General features: G+C 42.8%; 3 protein-coding genes and 1 pseudogene across 3 annotated transcripts; all 4 read left to right on the forward strand.

The window, feature by feature from the left end:
* Positions 1-2,581: 2,581 nt before the first annotated feature.
* Positions 2,582-3,801, forward strand: LOC124337087 (lactosylceramide 4-alpha-galactosyltransferase-like). Its single transcript, XM_046791130.1, has 2 exons — positions 2,582-3,277; positions 3,344-3,801. The coding sequence occupies exons 1-2, from the start codon at positions 2,607-2,609 to the stop codon at positions 3,693-3,695; spliced, it is 1,023 nt and encodes a 340-aa protein (XP_046647086.1). The 5' UTR covers positions 2,582-2,606; the 3' UTR covers positions 3,696-3,801.
* A 312-nt stretch (positions 3,802-4,113) lies between these two features.
* LOC124337716 lies at positions 4,114-6,160 on the forward strand (annotated as a pseudogene).
* A 4,206-nt stretch (positions 6,161-10,366) lies between these two features.
* LOC124337717 (lactosylceramide 4-alpha-galactosyltransferase-like) lies at positions 10,367-11,678 on the forward strand. The gene is made up of 2 exons (XM_046791747.1): positions 10,367-11,262; positions 11,327-11,678. Exons 1-2 carry the CDS (start codon positions 10,367-10,369, stop codon positions 11,676-11,678), a joined length of 1,248 nt encoding a protein of 415 aa, XP_046647703.1.
* A 2,230-nt stretch (positions 11,679-13,908) lies between these two features.
* Positions 13,909-15,694, forward strand: LOC124337046 (lactosylceramide 4-alpha-galactosyltransferase-like). The gene is made up of 2 exons (XM_046791064.1): positions 13,909-15,170; positions 15,237-15,694. The coding sequence occupies exons 1-2, from the start codon at positions 14,266-14,268 to the stop codon at positions 15,586-15,588; spliced, it is 1,257 nt and encodes a 418-aa protein (XP_046647020.1). The 5' UTR covers positions 13,909-14,265; the 3' UTR covers positions 15,589-15,694.
* Positions 15,695-15,971: the final 277 nt, after the last annotated feature.

Consider the following 15,971-nt stretch of genomic DNA (forward strand, 5'->3'; position numbering starts at 1 on the left):
CGACAACAACCGTTTTACGAGTAGGAAAAAGGTACAAAGGTAAATTTGACGGGCGCATGGGTGTGGTCGATGGTTGTATTGGTTCCATTTGAATTGGTGACGAAACACTGGGTCCTATTGGCGTAGAAATCGTCGGTTGCTACGTGGGAGCTGTTCATCCCGTCGCTGGTGGTAATGACCCAAGCGACATAATGGCGTAGACGGCAGGGCGTTGATAGGTCGGAATTGGGCATCGAGTAGAAGCTAATAATTCAAAGACAAATCAGTAGGCTATTGACGAAACGAACCTATGAAATCTATTTAGGCTAGTAGCGCGATGATGAATGCGTCACCTAGTCGATGCGGAAGCAAACTGCAACGTCACGCCGTTCCTTTCCGTGCAGATGCCAATGTAGTAGACGTCGTCGAAAGGCATCATGGGCGTCGTTTGAAAGGCAGCCAACAGCGGAAGGATTGAGCTTCCCGAAATGGCAACGGCCTGTCCATTAAAGTAACGGGGGTACAGATTCCATGGCCACTCTTGATGCGTAATGTTCCACTTGCCCTCTATGGTATATATTATCAAAATCAATCAAATGGTGATTGCTTTCAGCTTTTCATAAATTAGCAAAATGAATAAGTCTATACTCCTTGCCTCGATTGGGAATGTAGTCGCTACCGTAGCCGTAATAGGAACCAAACATGCTGCTTTTGTTCGACCGGTGCTGGACTAGGAACTGGGCGAGATTGCGGACGTTGATGTAGACGTCGTCGTCCACCTTGTAGACAAAATCAATGTCCGGGCAATGGTTGATCAACCAGTTGAAGAGGCCGGCCACTTTGAGGGATAAGTTCCGGTAAAAATCGGACATTCCTATCTGGATGATATCCCCGTGAGTTTGGCTCTCCTCTTGGATTTTGGATTGCGTCTCATTGTTGTCCGTCATGCCCAGAATGAAGGCGAAGCCAACCAGACTGAACGAACCATTCTTATTCCTATTTTCTTCTTTCAAATGATTCAACCACGTCTGCCGGATCATTTTCCGTTTGTCAAAATTATCCGGGGCCGAATTCACAGTCACGAATAAACTCGGTTTGCTGGCGGCGGTGTTGGCATTCAGACGACACGCTGGGACGGAGATGGGATAGTGGAATGACGTGACGTCATTAATCACGGGACCGTATTCTGGCTTGAGCGGCTCCATTCCGGCCAATTTCGACAGCCCTAAACGGGCCACCGAATAACGGGTGTAGTTGCCCACTCCGGGATAAGGCGTTCCGCGCAAATAAGTCGCCATGTAATCGAATAACTTTCGATCGAGCCCTGCTGATGCTGATGCCGACAACGCGCTGTTACTTTTCGAATGAATTTCTTTTTGGCGTTGATTCCTGATGTGTTCCGTTTGATTCGATGCCTGTTTCCTCACCTGTTCACAGAATTTTATATTAATTGTTCAGTTTTGTTAATAGCACACAACAGACTGTCAATCGAGCGATTGTCCACCATCAAATTAATTAAAGGGGGGAGGGGGAGACCCTGAATGAAATTATATAGCCTAAATCTATCCTACGCAATCATGTATAATAGTGTATAATAAAAGTGCATTTTAATCCATACAACAAAAGTGTTCTGATATCCCAAATGTCATTTGAAATAAGTTTGAAATGAAATCATTTGTGCAATTTACCTGTTGATAAAATTTGATGGGATGATGGCGAAGGAGGACGTAGATAACACTGGTGCTGACCAGCGACACTACAAAAATGATGCTGCGTAGGTGTGACATTCTCCGCATTTTCGTCACACAATTCAAATAGACGATTGCGCTAATTTTGTATCCGAATAGGCTACTATATGGAAGTGTGCTTATTGATTGAGAATTGGATGTCACGCTGACTCTCAGATTTGAGTGTTTAAAACGGTTTTAATTGAACGCTTTGCGTTCTTGTGAGGCACGTATAAAGGATCAATGATTTCATATACGTGATTCAAATTTCATTGTACTTCCGCGCACCTGTCATCAAAGTGTAATTTGAGCGTTTCTAGAACTGCGCAGCAGTCATTGAAATGTTTGGGTATATGAAATATGATGTTAACTAGTTATAGCGTGTCCCATTGTGTTGCATTGCTATATTCGAGTAAGACCAGACCTGAATTTACTTAGCTAGAGCTTTTAGTGAGAGTAGCCGTTAGTCCAGTTGATGCTGTTCACAGTTTTCTTCCCTTCTTCTCTTGTTTATTTCGGTATGTACAAACTTCTTTTAATTATAGTTTAGCGTCCTTTTCCCAAAATCCTTTGTGGAAACGGAACTATTACGATACTTTTATACAATACTGGGCACTTGATGTAGAGTTCTATAATTTCAAAAAACGCGCCTTTTTGTGATAATTTTCAGTGGGGCATTATTTAAGTATTTGATTGGACATGTCGTCATTTTTCGAAGCGGCCGTTGCCTATTTCTGGAAAAGTCTTTCTTGGCTGAATTCCTGGTGCCGATCGTTCCGACCAATGTGCCACCTGATGGTCATTGGCTTTTTCCTCATCTCCTACTGCGCCTATTCGACTATTTCTTTCAACCGACAAGTCGTGTCCGTCTGGCTAACTGACAGGTTCGTTCATCATCAAATGAGGACGAAATATAATGCGACGACGCCCAGCAATCAGAAAATTAACCGACGGACCTGTTGCCTTTTAACCGATCGAGCGGTCGACATTTGCGGCCGACCCAATTGCACGTCTCCATTGTGTCTGCCTCCTCATATTTTACATGAGCTGAAGAGCGACGGGTCAAACGCTTTTTTCATCGAAACGTCCGGCAGCGGCGGTTTGAACATCCGCCAGGCCTGCGCCGTCGAGTCGCTGGCCTTTCACAATCCAAATTTGACCGTCAACGTCCTTTTCATGATGGACAACGGCCATCATCAGAAACAAAATAAAAGCAAAGTGGTTAAAACTCTGGAAAAGTTGAGGGAAAAATACGAAAATGTCCAGTTCATCGTTGCCGATTTAGGCGAGTATCTGGCCGGAACTCTGCTGGAGAAATGGTTCCACTGCACTGACTGGCGGACAGGGCCCTACCACGTCGCCCACCTGAGCGACGGCCTGCGCTTGTTGACTCTGCACCAGTTCGGCGGATATTATTTCGACCTGGACGTCATCCTGGTCCGGCCCGTCACCTTTTACCGCAACTTTGCTGCCGCCGAGTCGGGCAGAGAATTCGGCAACAGTGTCATTCACGCCGACTACGGACATCCCATTATGCAACTGGCCGTCAACGACTTCACTTCCAACTACAAGTAAATTGTGCATAAAAATACAAGATCATTCAAATTCCAAAATTTTCCGAATTTGTCTTTGAATAGACGAGATGTTTGGGGCCACAACGGACCTGATTTGTTAATGCGGGTCATGAAAACCTTTTGCGGAGAAGAGAATTTCAATGCCATCAATTACGTCAGTTGCCGAGGCTTTGGTGCCCTGCCGACCTCGACGTTTTCTCCGATCCACTGGAGCAATTGGCGATCGTTTTTCAGCCAAAGGCCGGCCAATGAAACCGGAGCGCCCGGTTGGATCACCAAACAAGTCGTCGGCGTCCACGTTTGGAACAAATTGAGTTTCAACGAAACGGCCTACAAGAATTCGACGCAGGAATACGTCCGGCTGGTCAGGCACAATTGCCCCGTAATGTTCTCCATCGCTCCCGAAACATTTTAATCAAGTGGAGTCCTTAATATCCAGCAAGTCGATGTTATACACTCCTGTGTAAATCCACTATTTCCGTTGATGATATACATACTAGGCGTTGTTGCCCGGTCTATAATATAATATCACGCAGAACAATGTTCCGTTTAGTTTGTCGGTTCGTCTTCGTCCTCTTTGAAATGAGGCGGAGTCGGTTGGAAAACCTCTTGGTTATTAGCTGCACAGAACTTTGGCATCAGTGCAAAATAAGTAGTTATATAATAGTGCAACATACAAATTGCTGGCTAATAGAAAGCAGCCGTTATATAGGATCATATTCATTCCCACCAAAATTAGCTTGAATTGTTATATTTTAAAAATTTGTGATTAGCTTTATAATAATAGGAATCCGTCGGCTGCTACTGATCCTTGCGGATCCTTGACAACAAAAATGACCTTCTCTCCATCAGCCGTCACTCGTTATGGATTGTTAGCGTTGCTGGCTATTCAGGCAAGTCATTATTTACAAATATAAGCTACTGTATATAGATAATAATGTAATAAAAGCACTGTGCATACTATATGTCAAATATAGAATACGGCCACCGTTCTTTGCATGCGGGCATCGATGGTCAACGCTTCGGTGGCTAATCAAAAGTACCTGGTGTCAACCTTGGTCCTCACCATGGAAATGATTAAAATATCTCTGATTGCGGCCCTGATTGTCGCCACCGAAGCCAAATTCTCCATCAAAGAAGCGGCCAAGCTTCTGTACAAGGAGATTCTGTGCCGGCCGCTAGACGCCTTGCCTTTGGCCGTGCCCAGTTTCCTCTACGTCGTCCAGGACAATTTGATCGTCTTCGCCCTGTCGTGCGTCGACGCCACCACCTACCAGGTGATTTTCTATTTATTAGTCGATATGATTAGGATAGCAGATTGTTAAATATAACTCTTATAATCAGGTAACCTATCAGGCCAGAATATTGACGACGGCCTTATTCGCCAGGATTCTGCTCAATCAAGTCCTGCCAATCAAGAGATGGCTTTCCCTGTTGCTGCTCATGTCGGGAGTGATTTTGACTCAGGTATAACATCTATAAACATTAGGCCGACAATAAGATCATAGTTTTTATATCACTCCGTGTTATTTTGCAGGTTAATTTCAATGGGGAAATGGGTGATTTGAGTTGGCGAGCTCAAAGAGAAGACGCGACTTATTTGCTGGGTCTTTTAGCCATCGGATGCGCCACAATGACCAGCGGATTCGCCGGAGTCTACAACGAGAAGGTCATCAAGAACGGGCAGCAACCACTGCTGCTGATCAGAAGTTTCCAGCTCAGTAATAACATCTATAAATCATACATCTATACATTAATAATACAGAACATGCTGCTGTTCTGCTGCTGTTTCTCAATTTTTAAAATTTGACTTCTCATTTTTATTAATAGGTTTGTTTTGCGTTTTCTTCGCCTTTATGGGCGTCGTGATCAAGGACGGCGTCGTCGTCCTGCGCCAAGGCTATTTTCACGGCTACACTCCCTTTGTGTGGCTCATAGCCACCATGCAGGTGTCGAAATCATTATCTATTAGTTTATATTCATCAATAATACCTACCGAATAATACTGTTAAAAAAAAAGGCTATTGGCGGAATTATCGTGGCCGGAACGATGAAGTACGCCGACAACATTTTGAAAACGTTTGCCTCCGCCAATTCGATCGCCCTGTCCGGCGTCCTCTCCTATTATTTCCTACTGGACAACGGCGACACTTTCACGCCAACTTTCTTCTTCGGCACTTTGGTCATCATCTTCGCCACTTTTCTCTATTCGTCCGTCAAGACCGTCCCTCATCATCACCCAATAGCGGCCCCGCTTCCGTCGAAGAATCGCCGACTCCTTCCGTACTCAACCAAAGTGTAATAAATGGGAAATATTTCCCCCATACTTTTCCTGTAATTTTCCTTAATATTATGGCTGTTGGTACACGACATCGTCTCGCACTATAGGCAACTGAGTGTCGTCTGCGCCGGATTTGTGATCTTATTGATTGCCGTTTTTCTGATCCGTCAAAATAACACAGTCGTCATCGATGCAACTCAATTGGGACCATCGGGAAACCTCCAGCAGTATCGGGCAGCTGGCCATCACAGCAGTAATCGCAGTTACAATTTGATGGAGGAAACAGAGTTGGCTGATGGATGGACTCGAATCTTCAACAACCAAGAATGTACAATAGGTGATTCTATTTTGATTTAGTCTATAGTTATATTTCATTCTAATACTTATTTGTATATTCTTTGAACCTGATGGGGTATAACTGCAATTTTAAGATTATTTAAATGCCAACAAAGTTGCGCAAGATCATCCATGCGTCATTGAAACTATTCGGCGGCATTATTTGAACCAACCTCCGTCTTCGCAGGTTCCGCTCATGTTGGACTCGGACGACATCAAGGATCGATCGCCTGGCCAGACTGGCGTTATTTTAAAGCTCCTGAAAAACCAGGTTATTATTTAAAGCTGTCATCGTATAATTACGCCATTTTGTATATCGATTATAATTACATTACCAGACGGAGGGATTCTTTGCCGATTGCGGCGCTCACGACGGCGAGTTCCTGTCCAACACACTCGACCTGGAACGCAAATTCAACTGGAGCGGCATTTTGATCGAAGCCAACCCGGAAACGTTTCAAAAACTCTTGTCCCGCAACCGGAAATCGTGGGCCCTACCGATCTGTCTCAGTTTGGAAATGTTTCCTACCAAAGTATTATTTAATGTTATTATACCATCCGCAAATTAAATTGATGTATACAAAGCTATACGTAATATATTCGTCCTCCAGGTGAGTTTCCAGCCCAAGAGTGTCGATTCTGGCCACAGTCACATTGAAGGTGCGGCCAAAACTCTGCAGAAGCCTGGAATCCCCGGCGTCGATCCTGCCATGATAACCGTCCAGTGTTTCCCGTTCTATTCGGTCCTGCTGGCCGTTGGGCGAACTCAAATCGATTTCTTCAGTCTCGACGTCGAAGGACACGAATTGAAAATCCTCAAAACAATTCCCTGGCACAAAGTTGACATTAAGGTGAGATTTGCTATAAAATATATTAAAGCAAAATATGCTATATACCATTTGATCATTCAAATACATTTGATTCAAAGTCATTGACAGTGGAATGGGATAACATCCCCGAGGGCCAGGAGGCCTTGACCGGTTTCATGGAGGAAAGTGGCTTCATCAAGATGGGCGCAATCAAATGGACCAGAGACATCATCTTCATTCCAAAATTTAATCAGTAATGTCCAATTGAAATAAGCCTTTCAAAAGTAGCCTAATATTATATGGTTATATTATAATGGCATGTAACAATTTGCCGTTTCCCGATTGTTAGAAAATAATAAACCAACCGTGTCCTATAGACCTTATTAAGATGCAAAAGTATGGGTCAAGCCGACCCCTTTGCGTCGCGTTGCAGTGTGAAGGGGTGCCGTGAACAGAAGATTTTTTTTTGGCTCGACTCATGTGGCATAGTAATAGGCTTTACGGGTTAATCGTGCCCGAGGGAAGAATAGGGAGGAAAGGAAAGTCTGGTCCCCTCTTTTTTTCATTCTTTCCTTTCCTCCCTTTCCTTCCCTCGGGCACGATTAACCCGTAAAGCCTATTACTATGCCACATGAGTCGAGCCAAAAAAAAATCTTCTGTTCACGGCACCCCTTCACACTGCAACGCGACGCAAAGGGGTCGGCTTGACCCATACCTTTGCATCTTAATAAGGTCTATTCGGTGTTACGATAATACCATTTAATTGATTCGGAATCTTATCTGCAATTCTGCATTCGTGTTTCCCCTTGGCCTTGGCATTGGCCTTTAATTAAAGTGCAGCACTGCAGAGTGCAGACGACCTAAACGAAACTTCAAAAGGTTGCAGACGACACGACTCACGAATCACGCAGTGGCAACGGGTGATTAGGCGTCACTAAAATTAATTTATTTAAAAAACAGAATCACCGAATTTAGGCCTAGATGAATAGAAATACAAAAATTACAAATAAAAAATACCATTGAAATTATTTTTGACAAATATTTATCGTCTTTATCTGAATTATACAAAAGAAAGCGGTAACGGGAAAAAATATACCAGCCGATAATAAATAATTTGGTAATAGCGGAATAACAGTAGCCTATAATATGTGCGTTTTATTTGCAGCTGTATGGGCCTAGGGCAGATTGAGTTCAGACTGGATTAATTTGATTCAGAAACAACAGCGACAACCGTTTTTACGAGTAGGAAAAAGGTACAAAGGTAAATTTGACGGGCGCATGGGTGTGGTCGATGGTTGTATTGGTTCCGTTTGAATTGGTGACGAAACACTGGGTCCTATTGGCGTAGAAATCGCCGGTTGCTACGTGGGAGCTGTTCATCCCGTCGCTGGTGGTAATGACCCAAGCAACATAATGGCGTAGACGGCAGGGCGTTGATAGGTCGGAATCGGGCATCGAGTAGAAGCTAATAATTCAAACACAAATCAGTATTGACGAAACGAACCTATAAAATCTATTTAGGCTAGTAGCGCGATGATGAATGCGTCACCTAGTCGATGCGGAAGCAAACTGCAACGTCACGCCGTTCCTTTCCGTGCAGATGCCAATGTAGTAGACGTCGTCGAAAGGCATCATGGGCGTCGTTTGAAAGGCAGCCAACAGCGGAAGGATTGAGCTTCCCGAAATGGCAACGGCCTGTCCATTAAAGTAAAGGGGGTACAGATTCCATGGCCACTCTTCATGCGTAATGTTCCACTTGCCCTCTATGGTATATATTATCAAAATCAATCAAATGGTGATTGACTGATTGCTTTCAGCTTTTTATAAATTAGCAAAATGAATAAGTCTATACTCCTTGCCTCGATTGGGAATGTAGTCGCTACCGTAGCCGTAATAGGAACCAAACATGCTGCTTTTGTTCGATCGGTGCTGGACTAGGAACTGGGCGAGATTGCGTACGTTGATGTAGACGTCGTCGTCCACCTTGTAGACAAAATCAATGTCCGGGCAATGGTTGTACAACCAGTTGAAGAGGCCGGCCACTTTGAGGGATAAGTTCCGGTAAAAATCGGACATTCCTATCTGGATGATATCCCCGTGAGTTTGGCTCTCCTCTTGGATTTTGGATTGCATCTCATTGTTGTCCGTCATGCCCAGAATGAAGGCGAAGCCAACCAGACTGAACGAACCATTCTTATTCCTATTTTCTTCTTTCAAATGATTCAACCACGTCTGCCGGATCATTTTCCGTTTGTCAAAATTATCCGGGGCCGAATTCACAGTCACGAATAAACTCGGTTTGCTGGTGGTGGTGTTGGCATTCAGACGACACGCTGGGACGGAGATGGGATAGTGGAATGACGTGACGTCATTAATCACGGGACCGTATTCTGGCTTGAGCGGCTCCATTCCGGCCAATTTCGACAGCCCTAAACGGGCCACCGAATAACGGGTGTAGTTGCCCACTCCGGGATAAGGCGTTCCGCGCAAATAAGTCGCCATGTAATCGAATAACTTTCGATCGAGCCCTGCTGATGCTGATGCCGACAACGCGCTGTTACTTTTCGAATGAATTTCTTTTTGGCGTTGATTCCTGATGTGTTCCGTTTGATTCGATGCCTGTTTCATCACCTGTTCACAGAATTTTATATTAATTGTTCAGTTTTGTTAATAGCGCACAACAGACTGCCAATCGAGCGATTGCCCGCCATCAAATTAATTAAAGGGGGGAGGGGGAGACCCTGAATGAAATTATATAGCCTAAATCTATCCTACGCAATCATGTATAATAGTGTATAATAAAAGTGCATTTTAATCCATACAACAAAAGTGTTCTGATATCCCAAATGTCATTTGAAATAAGTTTGAAATGAAATCATTTGTGCAATTTACCTGTTGATAAAATTTGATGGGATGATGGTGAAGGAGGACGTAGATAACACTGGTGCTGACCAGCGACATCACAATAATGATGCTGGGTAGTTGTGACATTCTCTGCATTTTCGTCACACAATTCAAATAGACGATTGAGCTAATTTTGTATCCGAATACTATATATATGGAAGTGTGATTGATTGAGAATTGGATGTCACGCTGACTTTCATATTTGAGTGTTTAAAACGGTTTTAATTGAACGCTTGGCGTTCTTGTGAGGCACGTATAAAGGATCAATGATTTCATATACGTGATTAAAATTTCATTGTACTTCCGCGCACCTGTCATCAAAGTGTAATTTGAGCGTTTCTAGAACTGCTGCGCAGTTATAGAAATGTTTGGGTATAGCCTATGTAATATCATGTTAACTAGTTATAGCGTGTGTCATTTTGTTGCATTACTATTCGAGTGAGACCAGACCTGAATTTAGTTAGCTAGAGCTGTTAGTGAGAGTAGCCGTAGTTAGTCCAGTTGCTGTTCACAGTGTTAATCCTTTCTTCTCTTGGTTTTTTTTTTTCGGTATGTGTACAAACATCTTTATTATAGTTTAAAGTCCTTTTCCCAAAATCCTTTGGGGAAACGGAACTATTACGGTATTTTATGCACTACTGGGCACTTGATGTATAGAGTTCTAGAATTTCAAAAAACGCGCCTTCGCTATTTCTGCATTTTTTTTCCTAGAGTGATATAATCACAGTGGGGCATTATATAAGTATTTGATTGGAAATGGCGTTGACCCATTGCATGTCGTCATTTTTCGAAGCGGCCGTTGCCTATTTCTGGAAAAGTCTATCTTGGCTGAATTCCAGGTGCCGACCGATCCGACCAATGGGTCACCTGCAGATGGTCATCGGCTTTTTGCTCATCTCCTACTGGGCCTATTCGACTATTTCTTTCAACCGACAAGTCGTGTCGGTCTGGCTAACTGAAAGGTTCGTTCATCATCAAATGAGGACGAAATATAATGCGACGACGCCCAGCAATCAGAAAATTGACCGACAGACTTGTTGCTTTTTAACCGATTTAGCAGTAGACATTTGCGGCCGACCCAATTGCACGTCTCCATTGTGTCCGCCTACTCCAACTTTACATGAGCTGAAGAGCGACGGGTCAAACGCCTTTTTCATCGAAACGTCCGGCAGCGGCGGTTTGAACATCCGCCAGGCCTGCGCCGTCGAGTCGCTGGCCTTTCACAATCCAAATTTGACCGTCAACGTCCTTTTCATGATGGACGACGGCCATCATCAGAAACAAAATAAAAGCAAAGTGATGATTAAAACTGTCGAAAAGTTGAGGGAAAAATACGAAAATGTCCAGTTCATCGTTGCCGATTTGGCCGATTACATGACCGGCACGTCGATGGAGAAATGGTTCCACTGCACTGACTGGCGGACAGGGGCCTACCACATCTCCCACCTGAGCGACGGCCTGCGCTTCCTGACCCTGAACAAGTACGGCGGATATTATTTTGACCTGGACGTCATCTCGGTCCGGCCCGTCACCTTTTACCGCAACTTTGTGGCCGCCGAGTCGGGCAGAGAATTCGGCAGCAGCGTCATTCACGTCGACTACGGACATCCCATTATGCAACTGGCCGTCAACGACTTTACTTCCAACTACAAGTAAATTGTGCATAAATACAAGATCATTTAAATTCCATAATTTTCTGAATTTGTCTTTGAATAGACGAGATGTTTGGGGCCACAACGGACCTGATTTGTTAATGCGGGTCATGAAAACCTTTTGCGGAGAAGAGAATTTCAATGCCATCAATTACGTCAGTTGCCGAGGCTTTGGTGCCCTGCCGACCTCGACGTTTTCTCCGATCCACTGGAGCAATTGGCGATCGTTTTTCAGCCAAAGGCCGGCCAATGAAACCGGAGCGCCCGGTTGGATCACCAAACAAGTCGTCGGCGTCCACGTTTGGAACAAATTGAGTTTCAACGAAACGGCCTACAAGAATTCGACGCAGGAATACGTCCGGCTGGTCAGGCACAATTGCCCCGTCATCTTCTCCATCGCTTCCGAAACATTTTAATCAAGTGGAGTCCTTAATATCCAGCAATAAGTCGATGTTATACATTCCTGTAAATCCACCATTTCCGTCGATGATACATACTGCATTTCCACATATTTTGACTGTATTCCACGTACGTCTACTTGTTTCGAAACAATAGGACAGGAAACTTAAATAACGCTTTGAATAATACCTGCAGCACATTCAAGTTACGCTGGGAAATTTTCTTGCAGCTGTCATTCCGTTACTCCTCCGGCATTTCTTTACATTCAAGTGGTAATCATAATCTTTTACTATTACAGTCTAGCAACAGCTAACATTTATTCACGAAAGAGCAATCAATAGTAGCGACAGATGTTTTCTTTTTCTGTAATTCTTGGTGGCCCCCAAAAGGTAAAACAGTAAAAAAATCATCATTGAAGTGTAACTTAAGCGCTCTGAGAAAAATGGGGTTTGCTTAGCTGCAAACATTTAGTGGTTTGGAGATTTTCCAAACACATGTCTATTTATAGGAAACAAAATGTTTAGTAAACATTTGTTAGGTTTAGCTATAGGCAATATTTTCGTTCAGATACACGTACAATGAACCTGGCAGGACGGAAAAAAGGTGCATTTTCTTCCCCCTTTCTTTTACTTCCGTCTTAAAAATAACATATTACGTCAAGAAAAATAAATTATGAAATAGTCCTAAGTCTAACCCCTGTGTTACAGCTATTGGGTTTGTTTTAAATTAAAAAATAGCTATTTCCCTCTTCATCATGATAGAGCTAGTGCAGCGTCTTGACGATCTTGCTCTGGTTTACGAAAAATTCACATGTCCCTATTTGGTCATTGCCAATGGTAATATCTATAACCTTGTTTCTAATGTATTATCATGACAATCGATGACAATATTGGTAAGTCGTGATCTATGAATATGCTACGTATGATATGTAAGTCCTTAAAAAATAAGGAGCACCCACAGATACGAAGTCAGTTGGTTGATTCAGGCTTGAAGTGGAGATACCGCAAAATATTTTACATTTTTTATTTTTATTTTTAAGTAATCGGAAAAGCCGATAATTGATTCGAAAATCAAGGTAGGACGACCCAAGACCCAATTTTAATACGAAAAATTTATTTTATTTTTCATTCCTAATCCGTTCATTATAATACCATGAAATTTGGTTTAAAGGTGAATATTACTAACATCTACATCTCCTGATTTTTAAAATGTTTTATTGCAATTCTAACCCATCAAGAAATCAATTGCGCCAACCAACCCGAACAACAGATCGCTCCACTCCCCCCTATCCGTGAGACAATAACTACTTAAGACAACAAATAAGACTACTGAAAATTTTTTCCTACTTAGAAAAAATGATAAAACTTCACCCCTTAATTTTAAAAATTTGATCCGATTTTAGGGTCAAATGCCGGAAATCCACGAGTGGTCATTGACCCCGATGATCGTGAGTCTTTAATTCCAAATCAGTATTGATTTTTCGCGAAAAATGCATGCAATTACGACCATTTAACCAAGAAAAAGATTGGCAACCACCAGGTGTAGAAGTCACCAGGTCTCTCGCATTCCAGCTTGTTCCAGTTGAAGCTTCTTCAGATTAGCCATTCAAAATGTATTAAAATTTTAATTTCTTCCTGGGTTATCCCACTTAGAAATTTTTTTAAAGTTGAAAATTTTTCTATAGTTGGGAAATGGATATTATACATGAAAATCACTCTCTCGTTCTTATTATTAATTTTTAACGATTATATTTATCTGGATAAAATTAATTTTTGAGCCGCGCAATCTCGAATTTCCGATTTATGGGTGGGATAATTGTCCAATTATCGGAATCATTTTTATCAGTGAACAAGTAGCTTTACAAATTTTTAGTAAGAAATGAAAAAACTATGTAATTGCTGTAACTAACTAAAATTTTTGAATAATTAGTAGCCTGTATAAACGTAAAAATAAGTAGGAATCTATAAAAACAATTATTTGCAAAACTTCTTATATTTATGTAAACTAATTATTTTTCCTAAAAAAAAGTAGTCAATTTGAGAAAAAAACATCCTAATACTACTTATTTTTACGCTACTTATGAAATCAGTAGCCAAGAACTACTAAGAAAGGCCAAAATAAGTAGCGCTGCTGTGCAGTTAGACGTCAACTGTGCAGTAATGGAAACTTTTGGGTAGGCCTATATATAACATGGTGTAAACTAGTTAGTGTGATGTGCAATGGTTGCATTGCTTTCCAAGAGACCAGACCTGATTTAGTTAGTAAGAGCTGTTTGTGAGAGTATATAGCGACTATATAGCCGTTGTTTTTAGTCCAGTTGCTGTTCACAGTTTTCTTCCCTTCTTCTGTTGTGTTTTCGGTATGTAGCCTACACCCTTCTTTATTAAACCAATAATGAATTTACATTTGTGGGGAACCGCCTCCTGGCGTTTAATTTTGAATTGTTATATAGTGTAGCGGAACTTTAAGTACTTTTATACAGTACTGGGCACTTGATGTACTAGAGTTCTAGAATTTCAAAAACGCGTCGTCGCTTTTTCTGCATTTTTTTCTTCCCCAAAGTGATAATCACAGTGGGAAATCATAAGTACTATTTGATTGGAAATGGCGTTGACCCATAACATATCGTCATCTATAGAAGCGGCCGTTGCCTATTTCTGGAAAGGGCTATTTTGGCTGAATTCCTTGTGGCGACGGTTTCGACCAATGTGTCAGCTGGTCATTGGCTTTTTCCTCATCTACTACTGCGCATATTCGGCCATTTCTATAAGCCGGCAAGTCGTATCGGTCTGGATAACTGAAAGATTCGTTCATCATCAAATGAGGACGAAATCTGATGACAACCAACTGATGGCATCGACGCCCAGCTATCAGAAAATTGACCGACGGACCTGTTGCCTTTTAACCGATTTAGCAGTAGACATTTGCGGCCGACCCAATTGCACGTCTCCATTGTGTCCGCCTCCTCATACTTTACATGAGCTGAAGAGCGACGGACCAAACGCTTTTTTCATCGAAACGTCCGGCAGCGGCGGTTTGAACATCCGCCAGGCCTGCGCCGTCGAGTCGCTGGCCTTTCACAATCCAAATTTGACCGTCAACGTCCTTTTCATGATGGACGACGGCCATCATCAGAAACAAAATAAAAGCAAAGTGATGATTAAAACTGTCGAAAAGTTGAGGGAAAAATACGAAAATGTCCAGTTCATCGTTGCCGATTTAGGCGAGTATCTGGCCGGAACTCTGCTGGAGAAATGGTTCCACTGCACTGACTGGCGGACAGGGCCCTACCACGTCGCCCACCTGAGCGACGGCCTGCGCTTGTTGACTCTGCACCAGTTCGGCGGATATTATTTCGACCTGGACGTCATCCTGGTCCGGCCCGTCACCTTTTACCGCAACTTTGCTGCCGCCGAGTCGGGCAGAGAATTCGGCAACAGTGTCATTCACGCCGACTACGGACATCCCATTATGCAACTGGCCGTCAACGACTTCACTTCCAACTACAAGTAAATTGTGCATAAAAATACAAGATCATTCAAATTCCAAAATTTTCCGAATTTGTCTTTGAATAGACGAGATGTTTGGGGCCACAACGGACCTGATTTGTTAATGCGGGTCATGAAAACCTTTTGCGGAGAAGAGAATTTCAATGCCATCAATTACGTCAGTTGCCGAGGCTTTGGTGCCCTGCCGACCTCGACGTTTTCTCCGATCCACTGGAGCAATTGGCGATCGTTTTTCAGCCAAAGGCCGGCCAATGAAACCGGAGCGCCCGGTTGGATCACCAAACAAGTCGTCGGCGTCCACGTTTGGAACAAATTGAGTTTCAACGAAACGGCCTACAAGAATTCGACGCAGGAATACGTCCGGCTGGTCAGGCACAATTGCCCCGTAATGTTCTCCATCGCTCCCGAAACATTTTAATCAAGTGGAGTCCTTAATATCCAGCAAGTCGATGTTATACACTCCTGTGTAAATCCACTATTTCCGTTGATGATATACATACTAGGCGTTGTTGCCCGGTCTATAATATAATATCACGCAGAACAATGTTCCGTTTAGTTTGTCGGTTCGTCTTCGTCCTCTTTGAAATGAGGCGGAGTCGGTTGGAAAACCTCTTGGTTATTAGCTGCACAGAACTTTGGCATCAGTGCAAAATAAGTAGTTATATAATAGTGCAACATACAAATTGCTGGCTAATAGAAAGCAGCCGTTATATAGGATCATATTCATTCCCACCAAAATTAGCTTGAATTGTTATATTTTAAAAATTTGTGATTAGCTTTATAATAATAGGAATCCGTCGG

The sequence above is a fragment of the Daphnia pulicaria genome, chromosome 4 (assembly GCF_021234035.1).
Source record: "Daphnia pulicaria isolate SC F1-1A chromosome 4, SC_F0-13Bv2, whole genome shotgun sequence".
Lineage (NCBI taxonomy): Eukaryota > Metazoa > Arthropoda > Branchiopoda > Diplostraca > Daphniidae > Daphnia > Daphnia pulicaria.